The 24,712-nt window shown below is 51.6% G+C and overlaps 7 protein-coding genes across 7 annotated transcripts; 5 read left to right on the top strand and 2 right to left on the bottom strand.

Annotated features, from left to right (window-relative positions):
• Positions 1 to 7,732: 7,732 nt before the first annotated feature.
• Positions 7,733 to 8,142, bottom strand: T069G_07319 (uncharacterized protein; the record flags this gene model as incomplete). Its single annotated transcript, XM_056174529.1, has 4 exons — positions 7,733 to 7,753; positions 7,809 to 7,896; positions 7,956 to 8,065; positions 8,140 to 8,142. 4 exons carry the CDS (start codon positions 8,140 to 8,142, stop codon positions 7,733 to 7,735), a joined length of 222 nt encoding a protein of 73 aa, XP_056028108.1.
• Positions 8,143 to 8,518: 376 nt separating this feature from the next.
• Positions 8,519 to 9,086, top strand: T069G_07318 (transcription initiation factor IID, 18kD subunit domain-containing protein; the record flags this gene model as incomplete). Its single annotated transcript, XM_056174528.1, has 2 exons — positions 8,519 to 8,579; positions 8,680 to 9,086. 2 exons carry the CDS (start codon positions 8,519 to 8,521, stop codon positions 9,084 to 9,086), a joined length of 468 nt encoding a protein of 155 aa, XP_056028107.1.
• Positions 9,087 to 10,166: 1,080 nt separating this feature from the next.
• On the top strand, positions 10,167 to 11,576 carry T069G_07317 (eamA-like transporter family domain-containing protein; the record flags this gene model as incomplete). The annotated part of the gene is made up of 1 exon (XM_056174527.1): positions 10,167 to 11,576. The coding sequence occupies one exon, from the start codon at positions 10,167 to 10,169 to the stop codon at positions 11,574 to 11,576; it is 1,410 nt and encodes a 469-aa protein (XP_056028106.1).
• A 694-nt stretch (positions 11,577 to 12,270) lies between these two features.
• T069G_07316 (ATPase family associated with various cellular activities (AAA) domain-containing protein) lies at positions 12,271 to 13,879 on the top strand (the record flags this gene model as incomplete). The annotated part of the gene is made up of 4 exons (XM_056174526.1): positions 12,271 to 12,414; positions 12,482 to 13,249; positions 13,347 to 13,678; positions 13,750 to 13,879. 4 exons carry the CDS (start codon positions 12,271 to 12,273, stop codon positions 13,877 to 13,879), a joined length of 1,374 nt encoding a protein of 457 aa, XP_056028105.1.
• Positions 13,880 to 15,744: 1,865 nt separating this feature from the next.
• On the top strand, positions 15,745 to 17,641 carry T069G_07315 (HMG (high mobility group) box domain-containing protein; the record flags this gene model as incomplete). Its single annotated transcript, XM_056174525.1, has 2 exons — positions 15,745 to 16,546; positions 16,680 to 17,641. The coding sequence occupies 2 exons, from the start codon at positions 15,745 to 15,747 to the stop codon at positions 17,639 to 17,641; spliced, it is 1,764 nt and encodes a 587-aa protein (XP_056028104.1).
• Positions 17,642 to 19,028: 1,387 nt separating this feature from the next.
• Positions 19,029 to 23,142, top strand: T069G_07314 (dynein associated protein domain-containing protein; the record flags this gene model as incomplete). Its single annotated transcript, XM_056174524.1, has 4 exons — positions 19,029 to 19,445; positions 19,498 to 19,673; positions 19,722 to 22,251; positions 22,306 to 23,142. 4 exons carry the CDS (start codon positions 19,029 to 19,031, stop codon positions 23,140 to 23,142), a joined length of 3,960 nt encoding a protein of 1,319 aa, XP_056028103.1.
• A 710-nt stretch (positions 23,143 to 23,852) lies between these two features.
• Positions 23,853 to 24,707, bottom strand: T069G_07313 (SRP19 protein domain-containing protein; the record flags this gene model as incomplete). The annotated part of the gene is made up of 1 exon (XM_056174523.1): positions 23,853 to 24,707. One exon carries the CDS (start codon positions 24,705 to 24,707, stop codon positions 23,853 to 23,855), a length of 855 nt encoding a protein of 284 aa, XP_056028102.1.
• Positions 24,708 to 24,712: the final 5 nt, after the last annotated feature.

Below are 24,712 nucleotides of genomic sequence, written 5' to 3'. Positions count from 1 at the left end.
CTCCAGGGGTCGCCGCCAATTGGATGGCGCCCCTGGGGTTGGAGAGAGACCCCTGCTCTTTGACGCCGCACCAGACAGCTGGGTACCGGTACTCAGTCACCCCCAACCCCAGAGGTACAAAGAGCAACCAGCGCTAGGAGCGAAGAGCACAGAGAGGGAAAAAACGGAGAGCAGTTTCGAACGGTTGAGAGGCCAGAGTCATTTCATCCGGTTAGGCATGGTGGCATCGAATGTCGTTGTCAAGGCTGGCCAGGGCCGAGCGGATTATTCCGTGATCCATGCGTTAGGAACATAGCTTTTGCGGACCGCTGCCTGCCAAAGTCAAAGAAGAGTTAGGTACAGCACAAGCACAAAGAAACTCCAAAATAGCAGGCTCGTAAAAGAGAAAAAAGAAAGGAAATACTGTAATATTACCACTGCCTAGTAGTTGGTGGGAGGTCGTCGGGGCCGCATGCGGTGTTGGGTTAGTTCGCGGCTTGCGAAGAGCGACGGAGGTCACAAAAGGGGTGGGCGTGGCCAAAATGGAAAAAGAAACGAGGTGAGAAGTCGGTCGCTGGCTCTCACCTCCGCCTGGCCTCCGTCCCACCAGCTCCTAATGCAGTCCCGTATGCGCTACTGCGCGCAAGTGACGGTGGAATATGACAGGTAAACTGGCTATGCGCTGTGCTGGTCCATCCCTTTGAGCGATAATCCTCGCTGCCCCAGCCAGCACTGTGTAATGGAAGCAATCTGGATTGCTGCATCAGGTCCAGAGGTGAGGTAGCACTGCTAGCCGTAGCGCTCATACGCAGAGGGCACTAGCCCAACTGAGCCGCCTACCCTGATACTCTCAATATCTGCTAGTACCGCCTAGTCTAGTGTGCACGCAGCGCCATGGGAGGGAATTCCATGTTCCGTCCCTTGGCCTTCATTTAGCACGGGCCGCAGACTCGCGCACAGTCTAAAACGGAAGTCCCTAGAAACCCCCACTGGGATGGCGTAGTCTCGTCTCGAAATCCCCCGAATCCAGGCACGAGATTCATCACTCGCTAGGGGCGATGGTTAATGTTCGAGTGGATGGATCCCTTGATCTTTTTTTCCCAAGACCCCGGATATGGTACATGGGCCAGGTACCTCCACAAGGCAAGCCTGCCCAACCAACCCGCCAAAAAGGGCCCGACTTCACTTTCCGTCCAGTCTCTCTCTGGCTCCCGTCTCTTGCTCTCTGGTCCTCTAGCAAATGCATCTTCTTGCACTGTCTTGTTGCGCTATTACACGAGCGAGCGAATTTCTTCATTCGCAGCCGGGCTAGAGCCAAGCTCATTTCGCCGGCAACGGCCACGCGTGCGATTGCATTGCAACGAGGCGCAACTCTTCCTCTGACTCCTCCAGCGCCGTGCCCCTCTATCTCGGGCCTCACCGATGCAAGTTACAGACTCGTACTGCTACCGCGCCTTTCCCGCCGCTTCTACGGAGTTCTCGTACCGCTGCCAGCAAAAGTACACCGACCACCAGCGAGGCGTGAAACGCACCAGCAATGCGCTTACAATAGTTAAGCCATCGTCTCTTGCCTCGCCCATCGCTCTCGTTTTTCCCTCGACACCATCTCGACATCCCTCTTATGCAGACCCGCCTCTTGACTGCTGCCCTTCCCCGCCCCTCTGCTGACTTTTGGCTTACCGACCCCTCCAAAGGGAAAACAACGCACGAACGCACACGGCAACCAAGATGACAACAGGTGTTCGAAACACAAAGCAAGCTCCCTCGCCGTACAGTAGACTCGCCAGATCCGAGTGGATAGCATGACTTCATCGAACAGCCACGGAGTGCCGAGATTGGCCTTCGTACTAGTACTAGTACTACCGAGCGGACCGCACCATCTTGGGAGGTAGAGCTACCTGGCGCCTTACTCAGGTCCCAGACATCTCTGCTGCGCCCTAGTTGACTCACGCCTCGGCAGCCAGAAAACACGCGCTGTTGCTACAGTCCGTTCCGCCTTGCTTATTCGTATCTGGGCTTGTACTGTATCGTGGCCATGGATCTGACTCCAATGTTTCTCCTGCTCCCTTGGCCGTCCGTCATCGTGCATACGGCTCGACGAGACATATCCTTGCGGCTGTCTCCCTGAAGAGGGATTATGCAGTGAGTGCTGCAGCCGCCGCTACCGACTGCTACAGACAAACCGAGGTCTGCCACCCTACCTGCGCTCGAACGAACCAAGTAGACGCTGCTAAGGCAGAGGTGCACCAGGAGAAGCGCAGCTGGGCGCTGGTGCAGATGGACAAACAGGCGACATCCACTTGGGGGTCACGGGGGCATTGTCAGACTGCCACGGCTAGGACGAGACGGAGCCAGTTGGGCTATTCTTGACCCCATCCAAGCACATATTCATGTCTGGTCGTCGCTGCAGCACTCGTGGCCGCTAGGCAGCATGAGCTGCAAATGAGCTGCTCAACTGCTCTTGGGGGGATGCGCACCTTGTCTGTCCTCTCCACCCATTCAATGCACCACGCGCCGTGCAACACCAGGCCTCGCCGGCTAGTGATAGCGCCTAAGCCATCGCCGCTTTTTTCTCTACCCGTCAATCTCAGGCTTGCGTTGTGCGCCCAGCAGCAGAACCCGTAGATGCACCACACCCAAAAGAGCTCTCCCTAGGGGTCCCGTGATGGCCAGGCGCAATAGCAGTGGACGGCCTAGGATAACGCATGCGGACGCTTTCAAGGTCACTCATCTGACAGGCTCGAGTCTGGATAAGGTGACTCCAACCAGATGACGACAACTCCCGCAATCCCAAACTCATGTTTTCGACGCCCCACCCGAAGCTCATTTTCAGTTACAGGCCCGAATCTTGGTAGCAAATCGTTCGTTCCCTCACCTTGGCCCGTATAAGTGTAAATCTGCCGTCGGCCGCAAGTTTGTACCAATGGGCGCCGGTGGCCCGCCAATGCCCGTGTGTGCTCTGTGTAACAACCACAAGTCGATGGCGAGCCGAAGCCGTCTTCAGCAACCGCTATGGAGTCGGCATCGGGAAGATGTTGTAGCCACCGAGCCAATTATTCGTTGGCTGTTGCTGCATTGCGCCCAAAAGGGCAATGCTGTCGCCGTATTTAGCTTCTGCAACGTCGGTTTCTGTTTGTTGCTCGGACGGGGTGAGCCTGTGCTACACGCTGTGCTACACGCTGTGTCACCGCACTTGTCTCAAGTTCAGCCTTTCTGTAGGAGTTTGCAGCCGCGCCCTGCTATTGGCCAATAACTTTTCAGGTTGCGTCTCGTTCTCCTTGCCCTCATCTGCCATGTGGGAAAGGTTGCAAAGGTTCATCAATAATAAACATCATAGCCGTCTCTCTGTAATTCTAGAGAGTGGCCATCCAACCCTCTCAGCGACTCCGGCTCAGGCGTCACGGCGAGAGGCTCAGAAGGCATATCTACTCATCTGTCCCTTCCAGTATCTGTTATCCATTTTTGCTGTCTTCTTCCAGCATTTGATATTATTACCAAGGCAAGTATCTTTTGTTATCATAGAATTGGATCACCCGAAAGTGTTCCCATTTCCCGGCCTCTTTGCCGCATCGGCTCAGGGTCATAGCATCGTGAAGCCGCGGTGCTGTTTGACGGCGAACGACTTCCAATTCGGGAGATTAGTTTGCAATTACACTTTAACGCCACTGTCCTACAAATTTATGCCGAATACCGCAATTTCCACAGTATCTGTACCTCGATGTTCGATTCTCAAACACCTTTCCAAGCCAGTTTACCGAACATGCAGAGCGGAAGCCGTGGCTGCAGCTTTCCGAAGCTTCCAGGTCCAGACGGGCACCCACTGCTATGATATCGGGTTGCATATTTTGCGCCCCTTGAGTCGTGAGTATGGAACGCGACCATGACTCGGCGCTCCTCAAGCCGCAATGATGAACAACAACGGCATGGCTGAAAAAAAAAATTATCAGTGGCGCCATGGTTTTTTCACTCTCCTTTCTGGAACTTTTCCATGTGGGAGTGGATCTGCGAGCCGCTTTTCGCTCCCATCTTTCTTTCTCCCGCCGTATATACGGCGTACACGGCCAATCAGTCGGCATCAAAGGAAGCTGAAAAGACCAACTCGCTGATTGATAAAAGGGCCCTAGCTCGGTACGAGACACGGCAAAACCGCCGTCGACGCCATCTACCTAGCCTAGAAGTAGTATTCGAGATGGAGGAAGCGTTGTTAGCCCATCCATTGATATGAAAGAACATCCCTTGAGCCCCGAAAGGGCTAGGGCAAAGGAGTGAGTTGGTATGGTATGCCGATCATCATGGCATGATCAGACTATCATAATTAATGTTCAGGCCACGGAAATACTGATCCCGTTATATGCGGGAGTGCCTGAACTGGCCATCCGAGCCAACACTTTAACCATACATCGGGTGTTGGAGATGAAGATCATTCCTCTCCCATCGCTGGTGGGCAAGGGTCCTATTGAATCCACTTATTCGGACCAGATGCGTGAGTTGAGTTGAAAGCAGTTGGCAGGGTGAACAAGGCGGCCTAGAAACCTGTCTGCCAGCTACGAGTACAGGTACGAAGCATAGCTGCGGCTACGAGTACAGTAAAGGCTGAGGCATGGGGCAGATATCCCTGCCCTAGATCAAAGATGTCGGGAGGCCGGTACGAAACATGCCGTACTGTCCTACCGTCAGCACTGAACAGCGATACTTGTACAAGTAGGCAATGACATGCATGCAGATTCCTGGATAGTCTCTTGGCTATCCACTTTCGTCAGTTCCACTTCTCCTGTTCTCCCTCTCTTCCATTTTTTGAGTTGTAGACTGCCTTTTTGCCAGCAGAAGCTTCACACAAGTAGAGGTACTAGAGAATGCTGCCCCGTTCGAGACGCCAAGTACAGTACAACTATACGCTCCTGCTGGTCAGACCCTCAGGCCGTTTCACGAAGAACACCGGAGAGCCGCGTTTCTTTTTTTTCTGGTTTCGGGGGACGGGGGCTTGGTGTCTTGCCGATCCCGCTAGTACGAGTATGATACGGCTGATGCCTCAGCACCTGGGCGAACCAAACGCCATGGCGATTTCCACCCACCCAAGAAGACATTGTGTGTGTTGTGTGCGTGAGAGCGTGAACGAGTCAATGGACGTCTTTACCAAGTGGCGTCAATTGAGAGCCCGAACGTTGAAAGTCTACCATGGGGGGAAAAGACGCTGAACTCTTTTGTCACGGTGTGTCTGTTTAGGCCAAAGCAAAGACCAGGATTGGGTTCCACCGCTCTGGGGCTCAGCGGCGCGCTCAACGCATTTCCGCTATGTAAGTTAGAAATGACCGTCCAGTTGGGAACACTTCGCTTCTGCATGCCCGAGGACACCGATACTGGTGGAGACGCCTGCAAAAAGGAGCATACAGGTGCTGTGCTGTGCTGTACTCGTACAATAAGGAGAGGGACGAGAGAGAGAGAGGCTGGGAGGATGAAGACTCGTGAGATCTTGATCGCCACGCGTTCTCCAGCTCTGGCCTACGAGTATACCTCGCTACATATCGCGAAACTGCGGCAGGCCCTTTTGAGGTTTTGGTTAGCTCATTGATACCTCCAGGCGGAAAGTTGTTTCGTCCCAGGGGATACTTTGGGGATTTGGGGTTCAAACGAGCTTCCTCTTCTGCTCAAGGCAGCCTTTCGATTGAGCTTTGTTAACAGCGATACCCCGGCGCCGCGGTTATGCACTTAGTCAGATTGGCAACATCGAGGATCTCGGAGATGACCTTCTGGAATGCTTCGAAAATAAAATAACCCGGCTAGTCCAGTCATGCCACTGACGTCAAGGGTAGGGCAAGCGGTATATGTCGGTGAGCGAGGTACAGAGACTAAACACTTTAGATGATACAGGGTCTTGAGATTGAGCTTTTTGGAGCTATTCATGCTGCACTGCACGCTTTGGTGGTGCTACTGCTGTTACTGGTAAGGCAGAGTAGTAGCGCCGACAACTTTATACGGCTGGGGATGCTACGCTGCGTTTTGGGAATTGGGGCCATGTGATTGGGATGCTGGGGGTTGGTGGTTTGTTGTTCGTCAAGAGCGGTAAGAGAGGTTGTTGAGATTGGGAGCTGTGCGTGCGCTCTTGGTGATAGCCTGATGCAAGAAATGAGCCTGATGCTGAGGTGCTCAATTGTGTGAGGCCGTGCGGATTGATTTTGCTTTAGCGTCTTTGTTTACAATTGCCAGCCGTGGCAGTGCGTAAGCCTTTATTGCATGTGAAAAGGCAAAAAAATGAGGAAGGAAAATTATCGTGAGCCTCGTATCTAAGCTGACTGATACTATTCTTGTCGCCAAGAGCGGGCGCCCAATGAAAGGTTGCTATGAAGGTTATACAAGTAGTCCAATAGTCTGTGATTGACTTTTGGCTTTGTCGCCTCTTGTTTTTTTGCCAAGAAAAGTCAGCGAGGCTGGCAGGGCTGTGGGCGTTAAAGCCAAAAGGAAGCTATCCACAAACGCCAATCTAGAACAAGGCAGAAATTGATATGAAGTGTAAGTAGCGCTTATGGGATGAGGGTAGCTACTATCCAGCACCTCAGCCTACCTAGGTAGCTGTACAAGCTCACAGTAATTATGGTTTAGGTGAGAAATAGAGGAAGCTCCAGTCATATACCTGGGTTTTAAGTATCTGCCATCTCACTATCTTCCAATAGGTACCTAATCCGGTACTGCTAAAATTCTAGGTATCTAAGAGATTTGACAAGTATAACTTTATATTGCGGCTCTATATATATGTGTATGTATTCTATAATGCTCGCATAACGGACGATAGATGATGGAGAGTCAGCTCGAGCTACAAGATAACCACATCCTTGTATCGCTGATCCCAGCTCCTTCAGTCATGTAAACGGGTGATAGTAGAATAGTTCCTTTGGTCTCAGTCGTCCTGCTATCCCCCTTCGCCTGGCTGAATTAAGAGGAAATCCGCCTCGGGTAGTAAATTGAGTCTAAGAATACAGCAGAGGTGTGCTCCCAGAACCAAGTCGACCAATCCCATCATCTAAGGACAGCTAAGTAGTTTGTGCCAAATCTGAAAACTGCTGTCTTCTCTGAGCATCTCTCGTAGAATTCGAACCAAATCTCTGATGGCCCTAATTCTCTAAATTCTGGGATTGCGAGAAGTGATATAGCGAGCATCACCACTGTTGGTTCTTCGGCAACATTGTTCCGGTCCATCTCTGCGCTCAACTCATAGGAAACTTCCAGATACTGAGGCGTGGAGTGCTTCTGGAAATATCCGTTGTGCAGCCTTCAATTGGACAGCGGCTCTATAGTAGTAAATATTTGAAGTATTATATATTTGGGTAAAGATATCTCTATCTCTCTGGCGATCTGTTGGAACGCTGGACACATTCTCTAACACCGATTCGTATGCTTTCCCGCTCCGAGGCTAGTTGACTCCATACCTAAAGCTCGTGCTCATAACGAATGCGCAATAACCTTTCAAGCTAATAGCCAGATGCCAAGCGGAAGATCAGAAGCCGCTGGTGTAGCACCGTTCGAGCCTATCTTGGCTTTCGTCCGTGTGTCATCGTACAACTTATCCATCATTAATTCTTTCGTTCCTTTTGAGGAGGCGCCATCGCATGTCTATCGAGTAATGTCGGGATGAAATCCTCCCTGGACAGGCTTCACCCATTCGCTTAAAATTCCCAGGGTCGAGCTGTCTAAAATGCATGTTTCCAAATAACGATTCGGGCTTCCGTTTTTCCTTTCCTCTCATAATGCGTAAAGAGGATTAGCTGAGTAGCATGGACACCTAGTCTCTCTTATTAGCATCATAGGCAATTGAGGAGCCTGAGAGGTGTACGTACAGCCATGATAACACAGCAGATACTTATATACGGACTTAGTCGCTCCCCTATCCTTGCACACTTCCAGAAGATACCCATGACACTATAGCTATATGTTAGCATTCGGCTTATAACGATTCGTGCGATTAATATGGTATTGCGCCGTACCCGTTCTTGTTCCGGTCCATGATGCCGGGTGTAAAGTGGTGGACATAGGTGCTCGTGCAGATTAAGAGCAGGATGACGAGCAGCAGGGACTTGAAGTTGAAAAGCGCAGACTGAATAGCACAATGTCAGCAGCCTGATCTCTAGTTATGAATCTTCACAACTCATCAATCATAGGAAATCTTACCATTTTGGCGACTTGGAATTAATGCTGTTCAAACAAGCAAATGCATTGTCCACAAGCTGTCCAGATGCCCGGCGCGGTCTCGTCATCCTTGGAGCTAGAAGGGGCCAGATGTGGATAGGAGGAAAGATTTACCGATCCGATTGCACGCGCGGGCCCCACATCAGCTGCAATGACATGCATGTCCCCACCAACCAGAAGTTGCGATTTCGACGCAGCTTGCGAGACGGTTGTTGCACTTTGAGCCGCCTCGACTTTTTCAATTCATCCATATCACGAGATTTTGATTGAGAATCTCTACAACTGCGCACCCTTACGAGTCTATTCCTACACGGTCTTTTAGAAGAAAGCGGGCTAAGGCCAGCGGGCAAATCAGTTCAAGATGGAGCCTCGTGCGCGTGCCGGCAAGAATGTCGGCAAAATGAACTTTTCCCACGCCGAACGTATGCAATCCATCCACCCGTACAAGACAAGACGAGAAAGAGAAGAGAAGTGAAATTACGAGGGAAATTACAAGTTTCTAATCCGATTTACGCTCTGCAGTGGCCCAGCTCCTCTATGCCCACGGCGATATCAAAAATCCCATGCCCGAAACGGTTCGCGTTCTCGACGAGATCCTCACCGACTTCATGCAGTCCATCGCCTTTGAGGCGAACCGCGCAGCCAACTACTCCGGTCGACAAAAGATCAAGTACGAAGACTTTGAGTTTGCGTTTCGGAAGAATCCCTCGTTTCTAGGAAAGGTCCAGGAAGTGTTTGAGAAGCAAAAGGAAATTAAGAAGGCAAGAGAGATTCTGAGGGATGGAGAGGATGAGATCATGAAAGATGCGGCTGAGGAAGAGAAGAGAAAAGAGAAGGCGGTGACGAAGACAAATAAGGTCGAGGAGGAATTGGGCGAAGCGGACGACGATGCTGAGGCGGAGGCTGATGCTCTAGGGAAGAGGAGGTAATGATGATGGCCTTGACAGGATGCAACGTTTCTCTTTTTTTTTTCTCTTGGTTTTACAAAGCATTATTTCGGAGTTTGGGAAAGCATGGGTTGGGCGTTCGGAGGATTTTGGCAAAGACTACGCCAAGTATATTTCTCCTTGTTTTCTAGACACAGGTCTCATCTACATACAACTAGATGCGGTAATCAGAAGCATCCATTTCACGATCCTTCAACAAAACCCTTCGTTTCATTGGTAGCCGCTTGTCTGTGGTTTCAGCTACGGCTGAACAGCCTGGTCTACCCCGTGTCCCTCGCATATGATATATCATGCCACTACTGCTGATAGTCCTGTGCGGGGTCGGCTCCGGAAGCCTAGAAATCTTCGAGTTTTGGATAATCTCGTTTTACGCTATCAAAATACAGCTATCCTCGACCCCATATTGACCAGGACACAGCAAAGGGGAAAAAAGCCGGGGATCCATTTCAGCGCCTTTGGGAATAGAGCGGAGAAAGATCAGCGACCGATATCCGCTCGATGCCACCACACCATGCTGCCGGCCCGGCCGTAGATAGCGATATCGGGTCATCGTGTTTGGCCGGCTCCTTGGTCAGCCTATCTTGCTATTCGAACTTACATGCTAGTTCGTGCAAAATCCAGCGCCGATTCCGTCAGCCGTTGCCGCAGGTAAAAGAGGTGCCCGCCCAGGCCGCTCAGCAACCGCTTCGGCCATGGGGCGAGTTCGCGGGGGCGATTTAGTTCGCAAAGGCGGCTAAGAGAGGTGACGAGGATATCAGATCCACCCCCAGAGGCCAATAGGGTGCCATGGGAGAGGTCGCCAAGCAGCGTAGGAGCAGTCTCTGCGCTGCTGATGGTGTTGAGGAGAAGACGGTCACCAGGCGGTTTTTTTTTTCTAAGCTAGAGTCGTGGAGGATGAACCATTTTGTAATAGCACATCATTGCTTCCTGAGTCAACCAGAGCTTTGAAATCCTCGGCCTGGTTGGTGTTGTGTTGTTTGTACCTGGATGCCACTATCAGCTTCGTTGATCCTAATGCAACTACGTCCTCTTGTATCTTCAAAGTGATCCGAGAGGGTGATCATGGAGGTCAGCCGAAGGCCTCAGTCTCCGCCCGTCGCGGCAGAGATTGAGCTGCACCTCACGCTGGACAAATCCCATCCAGACGAGGCAGATGTTTCTCAAGTTGCGCCGCAAAATACCCTTACTCCTAGCGAATATCAGACGAAATCGAAACCATCTTTGTTTTCTGATGACTTTCGTCGTCTATCAATAAGCCCAGCTCCGAGTGGACGACTATCACCCATTCCTAATGGACCGTATAATCCGACAGGACTCTATCCATCTCCCCCCGAAGCGTCGTCGTCCCTGCTAAAACAGTTTTGGATAAGGAACAAACCTTCCATTCTGGTAGCCGTCTCTCAGTTATTCGGAGCTTTGATGAATCTCAGCGCTCGACTGCTGGAGTTGGATGGCGATGGGATCCATCCGGTACAAGTCCTCCTCCTTCGACAAGGACTCACGGTCGTCTGCTGCTTCGCTTATATGTGGTGGAAGAGTGTTCCAGATTTTCCTTTCGGCAAAAAAGAAATTAGAGGGCTCTTGCTGCTTCGCGGCTTTTCGGGATTCTTTGGCATTTACGGCATGTGGTACTCTATGATGTATTTGCCCCTTGCTGATGCCACCGTCATTACTTTTCTTGCCCCTGGAATTGCCGGCCTGTTATGTTACTTTGCTCTACACGAACCCTTCACGAGACCGGAGCAAATTGCCACGGCCGTTGCCCTTTTGGGAGTCGTTCTTATTGCGCGGCCGGTCTCTCTGTTCACAGCCCTCTCGCCATCCGACGACCAGGTGGTAGATTCTCCCGAACAAGTGGATGGAGCTTTTCCTAGTCTCGAGCATGAAGCAACGGCCGAAGAACGATTGGTGGCCGTTGGCGTTGCACTTTTGGGCGTGCTGGGAGCTGCCGGTGCATTCACAAGCATTCGTACCATTGGAAAACGAGCCCATCCCCTGATTTCGGTCAACGCCTTTGGCATGGCATGTACCATAATCTGCGTCCTAGCACTGACTCTGGCACCAAAGTTCGATATCAGCCAGCCTCACTTGAGATGGATCACGCCAAAGTCATGGAAAGGATGGTTTCTGCTTCTATGGATAGCAGTGCCCGGCTTCATAATGCAGTATCTTCTGACTGCGGGACTAGCAGCCGACACGTCCAACAGAGCGAATGCCATGATTTACACACACATGTTGTTTGCAGTCAGTTTTGACCGATGGATATTCGGCCACAGCATGAGCATGATAAGCTTCGCTGGTTGTGCACTCATCTTGGGGAGCGCCATCACTGTCGTTTTGACGAAGAACCCGCCAGCTCGAAAAGCGAACGACATCGAGAGACAAGGGAATATAGAAGGAGAAGCGGAAGGCTCTCCGATGCTCATCGATACAGGAGGAAATGCTGAAGGGATAAATTTGAGGAGAGTTTGATCTGCATACTCTTGTAGAGTTCATGATTTTGATGTTTTAACGAATTGGATGGATCGCATGCAATCTTGGTAGACATACATTAATGCAGTTTATAGCATTTAAGAAAGTTTACATTCCTTTGGTCAATCACTTATCTATTACCGCACTATTGTCAAGTGCCTACCTCTTCTACATCAAGTTCCTCCTTCGCTCAGTACTCGTATTAGTCCCGTTCCTATTTCTTGACCTGTTGTGATAGCTACGTTTTCTTGCATCTACTCCTGTTGCCACCAAAGTGCGATATGGGGATTTTTTGAGATAGCCAACTGAAAAAATTAAATAATATCCTAACTAGAAAGGTGGAAATTTATAACAAAATATAAATCGTAGATAATAACTGCATAATTGCTTTTCAAGCTCACAGCTTTAGGGTAGGCCAATTGCGGTTGCTGGATCTAAGCAACTCGGATCACGTGCCGAAGAGCTGAGCTAAGAGTCGCGACGCCGCGCTTGGTAACTCGATAGCTGCAGGGTTGCGATCCAATCGCAAAAAATCAAGATCATCGACTCTGGCCTCTAACGGTTCCGCTTGTTTCCCGGATATGCTATAAAATCACAACCCAACCATATTTTGTTCTAGGTCCAGGGTCGAACTTTACTTTTTCACCTCTCTTTTTCTTACCATCGACGTCGAAAACCGGAACGCATAGCCAATATGGTTCAGATCAGCGAGGTCAAGGGCAACAAACGCGATAACCGCACCGCAGCCCATACGCACATCAAAGGCTTGGGGCTGAAGTCTGATGGGTATGCGGACACACAGGCTGCTGGCTTTGTCGGCCAGGTTCCCGCACGAGAGGTAAGCGGTCTCTACACCTGGCATTCTTTTCTCTTGCTGCAGCCTGCTGACGATTTTTTTTTTCTAGTCATGTGGCGTTGTTGTCGATCTGATTCGAGCTCACAAGATGGCTGGTCGAGGTGTTCTGTTAGCTGGTGGCCCAGGAACCGGAAAGACAGCTCTGGCGCTTGCGATTAGCCAGGAATTGGGTACTAAGATTCCCTTTTGCCCGATCGTTGGCAGCGAGATCTACTCGTCTGAAGTCAAGAAGACCGAAGTCTTGATGGAGAACTTCCGAAGAGCGATTGGCCTCAAGGTCAGGGAAACGAAGGAGGTCTACGAGGGCGAGGTTACCGAACTTACACCAGAAGAGGCGGAGAACCCACTGGGCGGCTACGGAAAGACTATCAGCACGCTGCTGATCGGATTGAAGAGTGCCAAGGGCCAGAAGAAGCTTCGGCTCGACCCCAGCATTTACGAGGCCATTCAGAAGGAGAGAGTCACTGTTGGCGACGTCATCTACATCGAGGCGAACACTGGTGCTTGCAAGAGAGTGGGACGATCCGATGCGTATGCCACCGAGTTCGACCTCGAAGCCGAAGAATACGTGCCTATCCCCAAGGGCGAGGTGCACAAGAAGAAGGAAATCGTGCAGGACGTCACATTGCATGATCTTGATGTTGCAAACGCTAGACCTCAGGGTGGCCAGGATATCATGAGCATGATGGGCCAGCTGATGAAGCCCAAGATGACAGAAATCACCGACAAACTACGTGCCGAGATCAACAAGGTTGTCGGAAAGTACATTGACCAAGGCGTAGCCGAGTTAGTCCCAGGCGTCCTATTCATCGACGAGGTAAATATCTTCCCCATGTCCTTATGCTGGGGGAAGAGAGAGAGAGAGAAGGGGCGGAAGTTTATTGGTATCAGAGACTAACACTGGATTACAATAGGCTCACATGCTCGATGTGGAGTGCTTCACCTATTTAAACCGAGCATTGGAATCACACCTCGCTCCCATTGTGGTTTTGGCATCCAACCGTGGAATGTCCACAATAAGAGGTACCGACGACGTTGTCGCGGCTCATGGCATTCCTCCCGACTTCCTAGCCCGAATGCTCATCATCCCCACGTCCCCATACTCGGCAGACGAGATCAAGAAGATTGTCAAGCTCCGGGCCACAACCGAGGGTGTGTCTATTACGGACGCTGCCATTGACAAAATTTCCGAGCACGGTGTCCGTGTTAGCTTAAGATACTGCCTACAACTGCTGACACCGTCAAGGTGAGTCCCATGGTCGTGAATGAATAGGTCCCTCACATGAGACACAGAGAGCTGACGTGTGATGCCAACAGCATTCTTGCCAAGGCGAATGGCCGTACTCAGATTGACGTCCAGGATGTGTCCGAGTGCGAAGATCTTTTCCTCGACGCCCGCCGTAGCGCCTCGCTTCTTGCTAGCGAGGCGGGACGGGGCTATCTGTAACCTTGATTTTGAGAAGCTGTAGACGAGCAGGGCTAGATCGGGTGAAGGGGGGAGGATCTCATTGTGAAAGATGACGCTGGGCGGTGTGCCGATAGCGCCACTGGTTTATAGGTCACGACGGATTCAACAGAAATCCTAGACACTCGTGTGTTTCTTTTTTCTTTTTTTGGTTTGGCTGTTTTCTGCACGATGTACGGAGTATGAGTACGGGGGCTAGACAGCCCTGGCAAACTATTGGGCTTGGACGAAAGTTTCTGAAATGGCGGGCAAGCCGTGTTTCTTAGGTGGCCAATGTAACAAGATTGTCCTGCATATTTCTACAACAGTGTCGGCCTCCCTTACGCCGCACGCCCAACTCCCCGAGACATCGTGGGCCTTTAGGGAGAGAAGAGGCCAGACCGAGCCAGTGTGGAGAAGAACGTTGAAGACCGAGAGCCATGATTCGCGCTCCACCCTTCCTCTTTGTTTCGCTGCGTTGTCTAGAAGCATGGGCGTGAAGATATGGCAACGTTACGGAGAAGTATTGACGCTATAGGACGCCTCGTGGCCGAAGATGGATGGCGATATGCGTGCGGATTCGCACTAGAACGGGGAAGAGAGGCGGCGGAGTCGGACGCAACGCTGAAGAAGGTCCATCATCACGTGTAGTAGAAACTTTTGGCTTGGCTCTTGTCTTGAATCGTCGTCTTTGTCTCACAAGGTAGCATTCCAGAGGGCAGATGGCGCGCATTCCAAAGACGGCATTGTCCGTCTTTGGACGAGGATCGGAAGGGGGGGAGGGGTGGTAAGAAAAAGCCCCGGAGGAAGAGAGACGAACCTGAACTCGGCCTGGCGCAACTATGGGGTCGTGTCTTTGAGAAGCGAATCAGAAGGCCATTGTGAAGAGGAAGAATGTTTTGGGGCCAAGAGACCAGAGAAGGAAGAAGAGACGAAGAGCCAAGGTGGACGATCTCACGAAACAAAGGTTCAGCTGCCTAGCCGGGGCTTTTTGTCGCGACTACCCGTGTGCGGACGTGCGCGTATCTTGCTGAGAGCAGCGATCGAGCAGAGAGAGGCACATGCTTCTGCGTCTTTTACTTTCCTCTTCCCCCCTTTTTCGACGTCGTCGCTTGTCGGCTGGTCGAGATTCTGCGACCTCGGGACGGAGGTGGATGGGAAAACGAAGGAATCAACAAATCGCAAGATACCCAGGACCATATACGGGCCACGAAGCTTTTATTTTACGCAGTTATTGCATCCAGACTTCCTTTATCAATCTCTGTATCCGAATTTAGTCCCATCGTCCATCTCGATCAACAGCTCAAACATCTCCCTTGCCCCCCGGACACGCTGCTCCTCGTGTTGTCCTCGACATAGGCGGAGCCGTCAAGTGGCCTTACGGCCTTCTCTAATCAAGACATTTACTGAGACATGCAGGGTTGTCTTCGTCCACTCATAATAGAGTATCCAGCGGCGGCTGTCGACGGGAAAGAGCAGCGCTATTGTGAATGGCATCCTCCGACATTCACCAATCCCCGGGCTTGTTAATCTTTTCCACCCTCTCTCATAGCCCTTTTGTCCCCCCTATCAATTTCTGAAGCCCCAAAATTTTGATACGCCATCTTGTCACTATTTTAATACCACCTTCAACTTGAGGCTTCGTTTGCTGTTATTGTTTTACTGCAATTTGCTTGAGCTTCCCTAGGGTCTCTGCATGCTCCCTTGTTGTTCCATTGTTGCTCGGAGACTATAGACTCAAGCCGTTTACACATAGCTCGGGAGCCTTTTCGACTCGTCTTGGAATATCCTATACATAATATCTTCCATCACATCTCTACTATAATACGCCTCATGTTCTGTCTTCGACACGCCGGCGACGTTTAGACATGGCTACGTTCCATGATCGCGACTATCTTGACGGGATGGCCAAAAGCAGCAAGCCCCAACCAGTGTTTGAGGGCTCACAGAACTCTTCAAGCCCTACAGGACGACATTTACGTGCTGCTCCAGCCCGACCACCCTGGGAACACAGAGATCAGCCTGATTCATCCTCATTCCACTATCACAGCCATCCTACCGACCACACCAGTAGATCTCGGGAAGAGATTAGAAGTCGACAGGCCTCTAATCTCCCTCCACAGTGTACGGATATAGCTTCGTCTCGTTATCCCCAAGAATCTGAATACGCAGTCGAGTGGAAACGGGTTGAAACGCCGCTGGCCTCGCCTTTCCAGAACGGAAGCCATCTTGATGATAGAGCCTACAGGGGAATACCCCCTGCATTTTCGAGAGACTCGCAATGCTCTCCAACCTTTGCAGGACGGCGTATGGATACGGCCACGGCACATCCTCATAAGAGTGCAGATTTGATGTGGAGGGGAAGCTCTGACGAGATGGCTAGAGACTCGCACAACTCTTCAAGCCCTACTGGACTGCATAGGGATATGCGTCAAACTCGATCTCGCATGAATGATTTTGATGACATTACCCGCAGAGGCAGCTCCGACACAGTGGCCAGAGGGTTGCAGAATTGCTCAAGCCCTGTCAGCCGGAGACTGACTATATCTCATGGCACATTCAGCACCAACCACGAAGATCGGAAGTTTAGCATCTCATCCTCACTGCAAACTGACGGTAGCGAAGACTTTGATTGCAAATGCCCCAAGGAGCCACCTAGGCCCCGAAATAGTAAGTTGAGGCCTTTCTAGTTGATTCACTGTTGTGGCAACAATACCCAGGGTTATGAGCCACCATATTTGGCGGACTATCGCTGAACAGATGTTGCCGAGGATCACTGCTGACTGAGATTTTCTAATCATAGGTTTTATGTTGTATAGGCAGTACCACCAAAGCGCAGTGGCGAAGGACAATAAGGGTTCATCCAATCCTGAGATATCCAAAATTATCGGAACCATGTGGAAACGCTTGGGAGAAGAGGAGCGTAGAGTCTGGACGGAACTGGCGGACGAGGAGAAGAAAATGCATGGGCTCAAATATCCCGGCTATCGATATAAGCCAAATCGCAGACCAAAGTCTCAGGGAAAGCAAAGCTATCGGTGTTCCAAGTGTGGTGGTCGGCAGAATAAGGCGACACGATCTGCGGAGTCACCAGGATCACCACGGTCTCCAGAATCCGTTGGATCTTCACAGTCTTCGCCGTCCTCCAGAACACCGAAGGCACCACGGGGGCCTCGGGGCCCACAGGGGTATCAGGGGCCACGAACACCACGAACTCCAAGAACCTTACCGACTCCAATCACCCCTTTCGCAGCCTCGGCTGAAAACTCGTTCGCAACCCCTCTGTCATTAGGGGGCCATAGGAATTTAGAGCCACATTCCTGGCCGCCTCCCAATGCCCCAAACACTTTCCCTCGTCGCCAGAGTGGCATTACTCCATCTCTTCAGAGAATAATCGAGCAAAGGGAACCTCGAAGTCCCAGAGACTACGGCTCAGCATCACCGGACAGAAGACGACGTCGAACAAACGACGCCGGAGACTATTGTGCAATCGGCCCCGATTTTGATAATGGAAGACGCCCAGAACTGGCGTTCCATGAGAGATTGGCGACGTCTGCTGTGCCCGAGCCTGCGTCTTTCCCTAGATCACAAAGCCTTTCCACTCTACCACCACCTCCTTGGCAGCAGGGTACAGATACGCGGCAGAGTTCAGGGTTTGGCGATCCTCCTCCTCTTCCTACTCTTGAGCCGCCGCTGCCACAAACTCCATCGTGGCCATCCCTTGGGAACTACAGTATACATAGGCGTCTTGAGGAAAAGTCATAGAGGTTTATACCCTTGGGCGGATGCTTTGATTGTAGCAAGAATGAGAAACACGAATCGACTAAAAGTTCAGTATCAGAATTCATAGGGTAATATGAATATAAGAATGAATCAGAAGAATATATGAACCACAATACGCATAATAGCATTCGTATACTATTGCGCTTTGAGTGAATCAAAGCCACCGAATGAGTTTGATGGAGGCGACCTTAGTAGCGCAATCAAAGCTACGACGGCGGATGGGGAGAACTCATGCCCTCCTAGTCTAGAAGAATTGAGAGATTTTGGGTTTATTTAATTTTTATTTAATTACAATTTCGCGTGGATGTGGTTGCAGGTTGAGGGGTTACAAGAACATTGTGCTACCACCTACTGTAGTACAGAGGACTTATTCACTGCTGAATACAGTCTACTGGACTCACAAAAAAAAAGGAATATATCTCATTTTCAATCTTGATATCAATGGCACCGGCAGCAATGTTCGGTAGAGTTATTGTGATCCTGGTCATATGATCCGCTCCTTTGATACCACAAGCATCTACCACGGTATATGAATGTTATTCCTTTGTGGAGTATAGATAATATTTCTGTTATTTATATGAAATTTAACAATCGGTCTAGGTTTTTGTTGAAAGGATGGCTTCTAAATAAAGGACAAAGTCGGCATTTGCGAAAAGAGGTAGCTGCTAAAAATAACTGGCAATGAATCTCTCATTCTTGCATTGTTCATTACATTGAACAGCAGAAATTTCTTTTATCTTTGCCTCAACAAGGCCAAGATATTCTTTCTCTGTATCATTTGATGCTTTGTTATTCCAGAACGTCTAAAAATAACTGTATCCATAACTTGTGTATGAAATTGAAAAGCTTTTGCTTCGACCCCGATTTCATCATGAACAGTTTGGCGGTGATCCAGAGCGCCTTTGAAGAAGCGGCGGATTTAGCACAATGCTTAGAGCTATGTAAGTATCCGATACTTTGAGCTCTCTCCTTGCATCTTAGCGTGAGCCAATAGCGGGGTGTCTATGCAGTCTTTTAGCGGCTTAGTGGTTCGCAGAGCTCCCTGAAAGCTGCGCAAGCGAAGGGGGGAGTTCCTCCCAACATGTATCCAGTACAAGACGCACCTTTGAATCCTCCCTGCCCTTGTCCTCTCGCGCACAGCAATCCAACGCGACTTACCTCCACTTTAACCTCCATACAAGTATTGCTTAATACCTCTGCTTCCAGTCCCTCGCTAGCTCATTCAGACGTACAGCTATCGAACTCCCGCTTGGACGTCAATCTCGACAGCAAGCAAGCAAAATACTTCGAAAACTAGACAAGCAGGCGCCCCATCCCCGACCGCCGCGAGCCTCATGATGCAACATCTCCCCTCTGACCTGTCGACATAATGCCGGACTTCAAGCCTGGGCAAACCGTCTTGCTCAACGATGGCCGCAAGGCTATTGTGCGGTTTGCGGGCCCGACTCACTTCCAGGTGGGCGAATGGATCGGCGTCGAGCTCGAAGAGAAGACGGGGAAGAACGATGGCAGCGTCCAGGGCGAGCGATACTTTGACTGCCCCATGGGCTACGGCATGTTTGTCAAGCCCATGATGGCCACCATCATCGCGCAGCCCGCCGCTCCCAAGCCCGCCGCAGCCGCTCGCAAACCGGCCGCCAGACCGTCTGGGTTTCACCCTACCGTGGGCAGAGCTTCGATTTCTGGCGGCGACGCCAATCTCAACAAGAGGAGGCCTAGCATCAACGCGCCAAGCCCCAGCCCGGTCCCTCACCACAAGCCGTCGCAATCGTCGAGCAACCTGCGGGTAAGTTGATGCGCTCTTGATCTAGCATGTCCGTATTAACAGAGAAACTAAGTCGCCTTCTAAATCTCCTACCAAACAGCTTAGCGGTTCGTCGAGTGCTAGCGTTTCTCGAACGGGAACACCCTCAACCGTCCGGGTGCCATCTGCCGCGGGCAAACCTCGCACCGCCCTGCCAAGCTCGCGGACGTCCATGGGACCTCCTCCGCCCCCTCAACCTGGCCAGCGATCGTCAGTGCGACAGTCGTCGGTATCGTCAGTCCATTCGCGATCCGGTAGTGCCCCAACGAGGCCCATCAGCGGACGTGGCGGTATTACGGCCCCCAAGGGTGTGTCGCGTCCCGAATCTGGACGCCGGACTTCTACCAGCTCTCAGGGGGGACGGGACTCGAGTTCGGCCACCAGATCCGATGAGCTTCTTAGCTCACCCATTGAAGCCGAGGAGGATGAGATACTCTCACCGCAACCGACAAGCCCATCCGCTGGGAGGGCCAATGCGCTGGAGAGGATTGCGGCCGAGTCTTCCGTACCTTCTATAGCGGCTTCGTTAAAGAAGCCTGCGGCGGCTGGTTCATCGCGGTCATCCATTGGTAGCACTGCTGCGAGCAGGGAAATCGAAGATCTCAAGGCGAAGCTCAAGGTTCTGGAACGGAAACGGGTTGAAGACCGGGACAAGCTGAAGCAGCTGGACACAATTCAAGGAGAAAGAGACAAATTTGAAGGCATCATTCAAAAGCTACAGCAGAAATATCAACCTATCCAACAAGAAAACACAGACCTAAGAAAGGCCATCAAGGAGGCCGAAGCGAGATTTGAATCGGTCGAGGCTCTTCAAGCGGAGCATGACACTGCCCTGGAACTGGCCACCCTGGATCGAGAAATGGCCGAAGAGACGTCTGAGGTTCTGAAGATGGAGGTGGATGCGTTGAAAGAAAAGGCTGAGGAGCTGCAATTGGAACTCGACATTTTGAAAGAAGAAAACGCCGAGTATAGCAAGGGTATGACCCCGGAAGAGCGTGCTAGCACGGGTTGGCTGCAAATGGAGCGCACCAATGAACGATTACGAGAGGCGCTGCTACGACTGCGAGATCTCACGCAAGAGCAGGAGCAGGAGCTCCGAGACCAGATTGCGAGCATGGAGGAGGAACTTAAGGAATTCAATACCCTGAAAGAGGAACACACCACAGCCAAGGAGAAGCTGGCACAGTCAGAGTCGGCTGTAGAAGACTTGCGCCAGCAGCTAGACACCGCACTGGGTGCTGAAGACATGATTGAGGATTTGACGGAAAGGAACATGAGCATGTCTGAGCAAATCGAGGAGCTCAAGGCTGTCATTGAAGACCTGGAGAACCTCAAGGAGATCAACGACGAGCTCGAGATTAACCATGTCCAAAACGAAAAGGAGATGCAGGAAGAGCTTGATTTCAGAGACAGCGTCATCGCTGAGCAAGCTAGACGAGCACAGCAACAAGATGCTAACCTGGGTGATATGGAATACACTCTATCACGATTCCGAGAACTCGTTACCAACTTGCAGAGCGACCTGGATGACATGCGCGCCTCCCAGGCCGTCACCGAGGGCGAGTCCGAGAAGCTCAACGACCGCTCAAGGGCCATGATGGATCTGAACATGAAGCTCCAGATCTCTGCCTCCAAGGCCCAAGTCAAGACAATTGACCTCGAGCTGCGACGGCTCGAGGCCCAAGAGGCCGAGCAACACTTGGAGATTCTTAAGCTATTCCTTCCCGATAGCTACCGAGATGACCAGGACTCGGTTCTTGCTCTCCTGCGATTCCGCCGATTGGCATTCAAGGCAAACCTTGTCAACGGCTTTATCCGGGAGCGGGTCAACGGACAGCCCGAGCCAGGCCATGAGGATGATGTTCTTGCCGGCTGTGAGGCCATCGACAAGCTTGTTTGGGTCGCCTCCATGTGCGATCGCTTTGTCAACGACATTAGCCACTGCACTATTGAGCAATTCACCAAGTACCAAAACTCTCTGCTGGAGCTGGAGCCCGTTGAACGTGCGCTGAACAGCTGGATTGATGGCCTGCGACGAGACGAGCTGAAGGAGCAGAAATGCGCCGACGAACTCCAGCGCACCATTTCGCTCATGTCTCACCTTGGCGAGGTACACATTTCCAGTGGCATCGCTGCCTTTGCTGATGACATTCACATGAGAGCTCTTATTGTTCAAAGCCACCTTGATTCGGCAACTGTTGCCTTCAATGTGATCCGAAGCATGGTGCAGCGGGCTATCCCGGCCGCAGGTGAAGAAGACGAGCTGGCACAGCATTTCGCCAAGAAGATTGATCTCGCCATCACGCAGACCAGAAGCACTAAGGTCTTTGCCGGAAAAGCGGTTCGTGCTTTGGAAGATCTCAAGGCACGATCCCTCTCACTGGGCGAGGATACTAAGGGCGCGTTTGAACAATGCGAGACTTTGACCCAAGAGCTTGCACGCCTTACTCGTGATATTGGCCTCGGTATCCATAAGCTCCTCACCCATGACGAGGGCCGAAACGAACCCTTTACTTACGGAGAAGTCAACGATGTCGTCCGCCAGGCTGTCCTCGAGTCTACACAGACTAACGAGTCCGACCTCTTCTCCAGCTATCTTAACAAGCTCAAGGTCGCTACCGAACAGATTTCTGATCTGGCTTCGCTCGCCGCCGATTTGGACCAAACTCACGACTATGATGTTAGCCCGTCTCCTTGGCGTCTTCGTGCTCAAGAACTCAGAATCCTCAAGACAGTTCCCGTGGACACTGAGGAGGAGCTCAGGAGACTCAAGGCTGAGCACAACGAGGTCCGTCGGACGATTGCGCAGCGAGATGAACACCTTAGCACAGCTGTCCTCAAGATTGAGACGCTCGAGTCTCGAATGCGTGATGCCCAGGCCAATATCGAGCGCATTGGCAGCTTGCAATCCGAGCTTGAGGAGGTCAATGGCCATGTCACCAGCCTCAAAGAAGACATTGAGAAGCAAGACCGAGAACTTAAGAATCTGGAGTCGGAGCGGGACAAGTGGAAGAAGATTGCTAGCGACAGCAGAGCATATGCTGACGGCGCCGATGCTGCGGACATGAAGGCCGGCCAGGAGCGGGCTGTTGCCACGGCACGCGAAATGGATGCGTTGAAGAAGGACATTGAAAGCCTGCAAGCGGCAGTTCGTTATCTGCGTGATGACAATCGTCGTGCGCGCATGAAGGAGCAACAAGACTACGAGTGGCTTTCTGAGCCATTGAAGAAGGAACCCAGCTCAGAGCAGCAGCGCAAGGCTTTGGTGGTTGCTGAGGGCAGGGATGTGCTTGGAGAACTCCTCAAGATGGCAACATCAGCCACCGTCTTCGACCTCAGTGCCGCGCCCAAGCAGAAGCTGGCTTGGCGCCCTGCCAGAACGACACCACAATATCACGCCGCGAAGCAGACAGAAGAACTCGAGGCCTGGAGGACTTGGCAGGAGTCGGTGCTCAAAAAGACGGACATGCTCTTCGCCCAGGATCGCAGCATCAGCATCGGCAGAGAAAAGCAGCAGGCCGGCACGAAGCGAGACGCTGCGGCCCGGCTGAGAATCAGACTGCCTCGCGATGCCGCACAGGGCAAGTTGACGACGTACTCGGGAGACAGTGTGCAGATTGTTGGGTCGCAGGAGTGGGATGCTTTGCAGGCCGCCACGAGAAAGTTCGCTGCTGTATAATGAAGCCTCTGATTACATATGTGTGTATGAACCGCAAAAAAGAAACGACTCTCTACAATTTTTTGTTTTTTGAACCTTTTTGTTGCTTTTTTTGTTTGTTTTTGGTGTGAGTGGTTGTAGACAATGGGAGATTTGAAGCTCTTCTGTATACCCCCCCTGTTTGCTTAGCCGACTCCCCTGAGGTTGTCCTGTATGTACCTTAGCTTTATATGTACCGTTACGAAGATTCTTGTATGTGTTCAAGATTTTGAGATTCGATGCGCTGTTTGTGTTGGAGCGAAGCGAGCGATGCAAAGATAGAAACACAAAAAGGGGCATTGGTGATGAATAGATGCGATGATATGGAAATTCTTGTGTGTTTTGGACTGGTGTATGCTGAGTTGGCTCTTCGGGGGTGTAATATGAGTGAGAGATAGACATCATCGTAGAAGTATTTTTATACTACTCGTATATAGATTCATATGCACAATGGTGTGTATAAGTAAACATACATTTTTCACTTCCAATATTTCAAGCCCATGTTCACTGAATCATTACGAATTCGTCATTATTGAAAGTCGTTTAATATCGCCATCATCACAGAACCCTCTCTTGACTCTGGACGAACCATGTAAATAAATTGTACAAAATCTCCTCCCTTTTTCTTTCCCCCATCAGGGTATTAGACTAACCGTCCTCCTTCACTTCCATCCCGTCAATCCGTCAATCCGTCAAGCTTTCCCCTTGCCCTTCTTGTCCTTCTTCTTCTTCTTCGTGCTCTCCTCAGAACCGCTCATACCACCTCCACCCTGGCTAGCCATCAACGCAGCCATAGGGTCAGCACCTCCCTGCATCTCCTTCATCATATCCTTGAACAAATTCTCTGAAACACCTCCTCCCGTCATAGCCGCGCTCAAATACGGCAGATACTCGCCCATCTTCCACCCACGCGGCACCGCAGGCTTAGGATAAGGCTTCCCCTCCGGCGGCTGGATCTGTCCGCCAAACCGCAGCCTCAGGCCCGGCGAGTTCTCCGTCGTCGGGTTCTCGCGCAGGTGCTTGGCAACGAGGACGTACAGGTGGTGCTTGTTGGAAATGTCTGCGGAGCCGGGGCTCTTCTTGAGGCCGACCTTGACGCGGCCCGGGTTGGCCCAGTCCTTGGGGTGGATCTTCTCGGGCTCGAGCAGCGTCTGCAGGCGCAGGCGGGAGCAGGCGTTTGCGATCTCGCGGGCGAGCGGGTTCTTGACGGCCAGGGCGGAGGAGACGCGGCGGCCCTCGGCGCGGGACCGCGAGGCGTCGAAGTAGACTGGATAAAGGCACTGGAAGCTGTTGTAGACGGAGCGGTCGGCCGTCGGGGGCAGCGTCGACGTCTGGGGGCCGGACAGCGGGTTGAGGATGTGCGCGGGGACGCTGGCGGCGATGTCTTCCTCGTCTTCATCGTCGGATGATTCGACAGTGCGCTGTTGACCGGAGGGGCGGGCGCGCAGGATGTCTGATTCGGCAAAGTCGTCGAGGTCGACTTCTTCGGGGTCCGAGATCATGTCGGGGTCGCTGTCGGAGACTTCTTCCACCCGTGGGTGAGACATTGTGG

Source organism: Trichoderma breve, chromosome 4, assembly GCF_028502605.1.
Source record: "Trichoderma breve strain T069 chromosome 4, whole genome shotgun sequence".
Classification (NCBI taxonomy): domain Eukaryota; kingdom Fungi; phylum Ascomycota; class Sordariomycetes; order Hypocreales; family Hypocreaceae; genus Trichoderma; species Trichoderma breve.
Note: the sequence above shows the minus strand (reverse complement) of the source record. Positions and strands in the feature narration are given on the sequence as shown.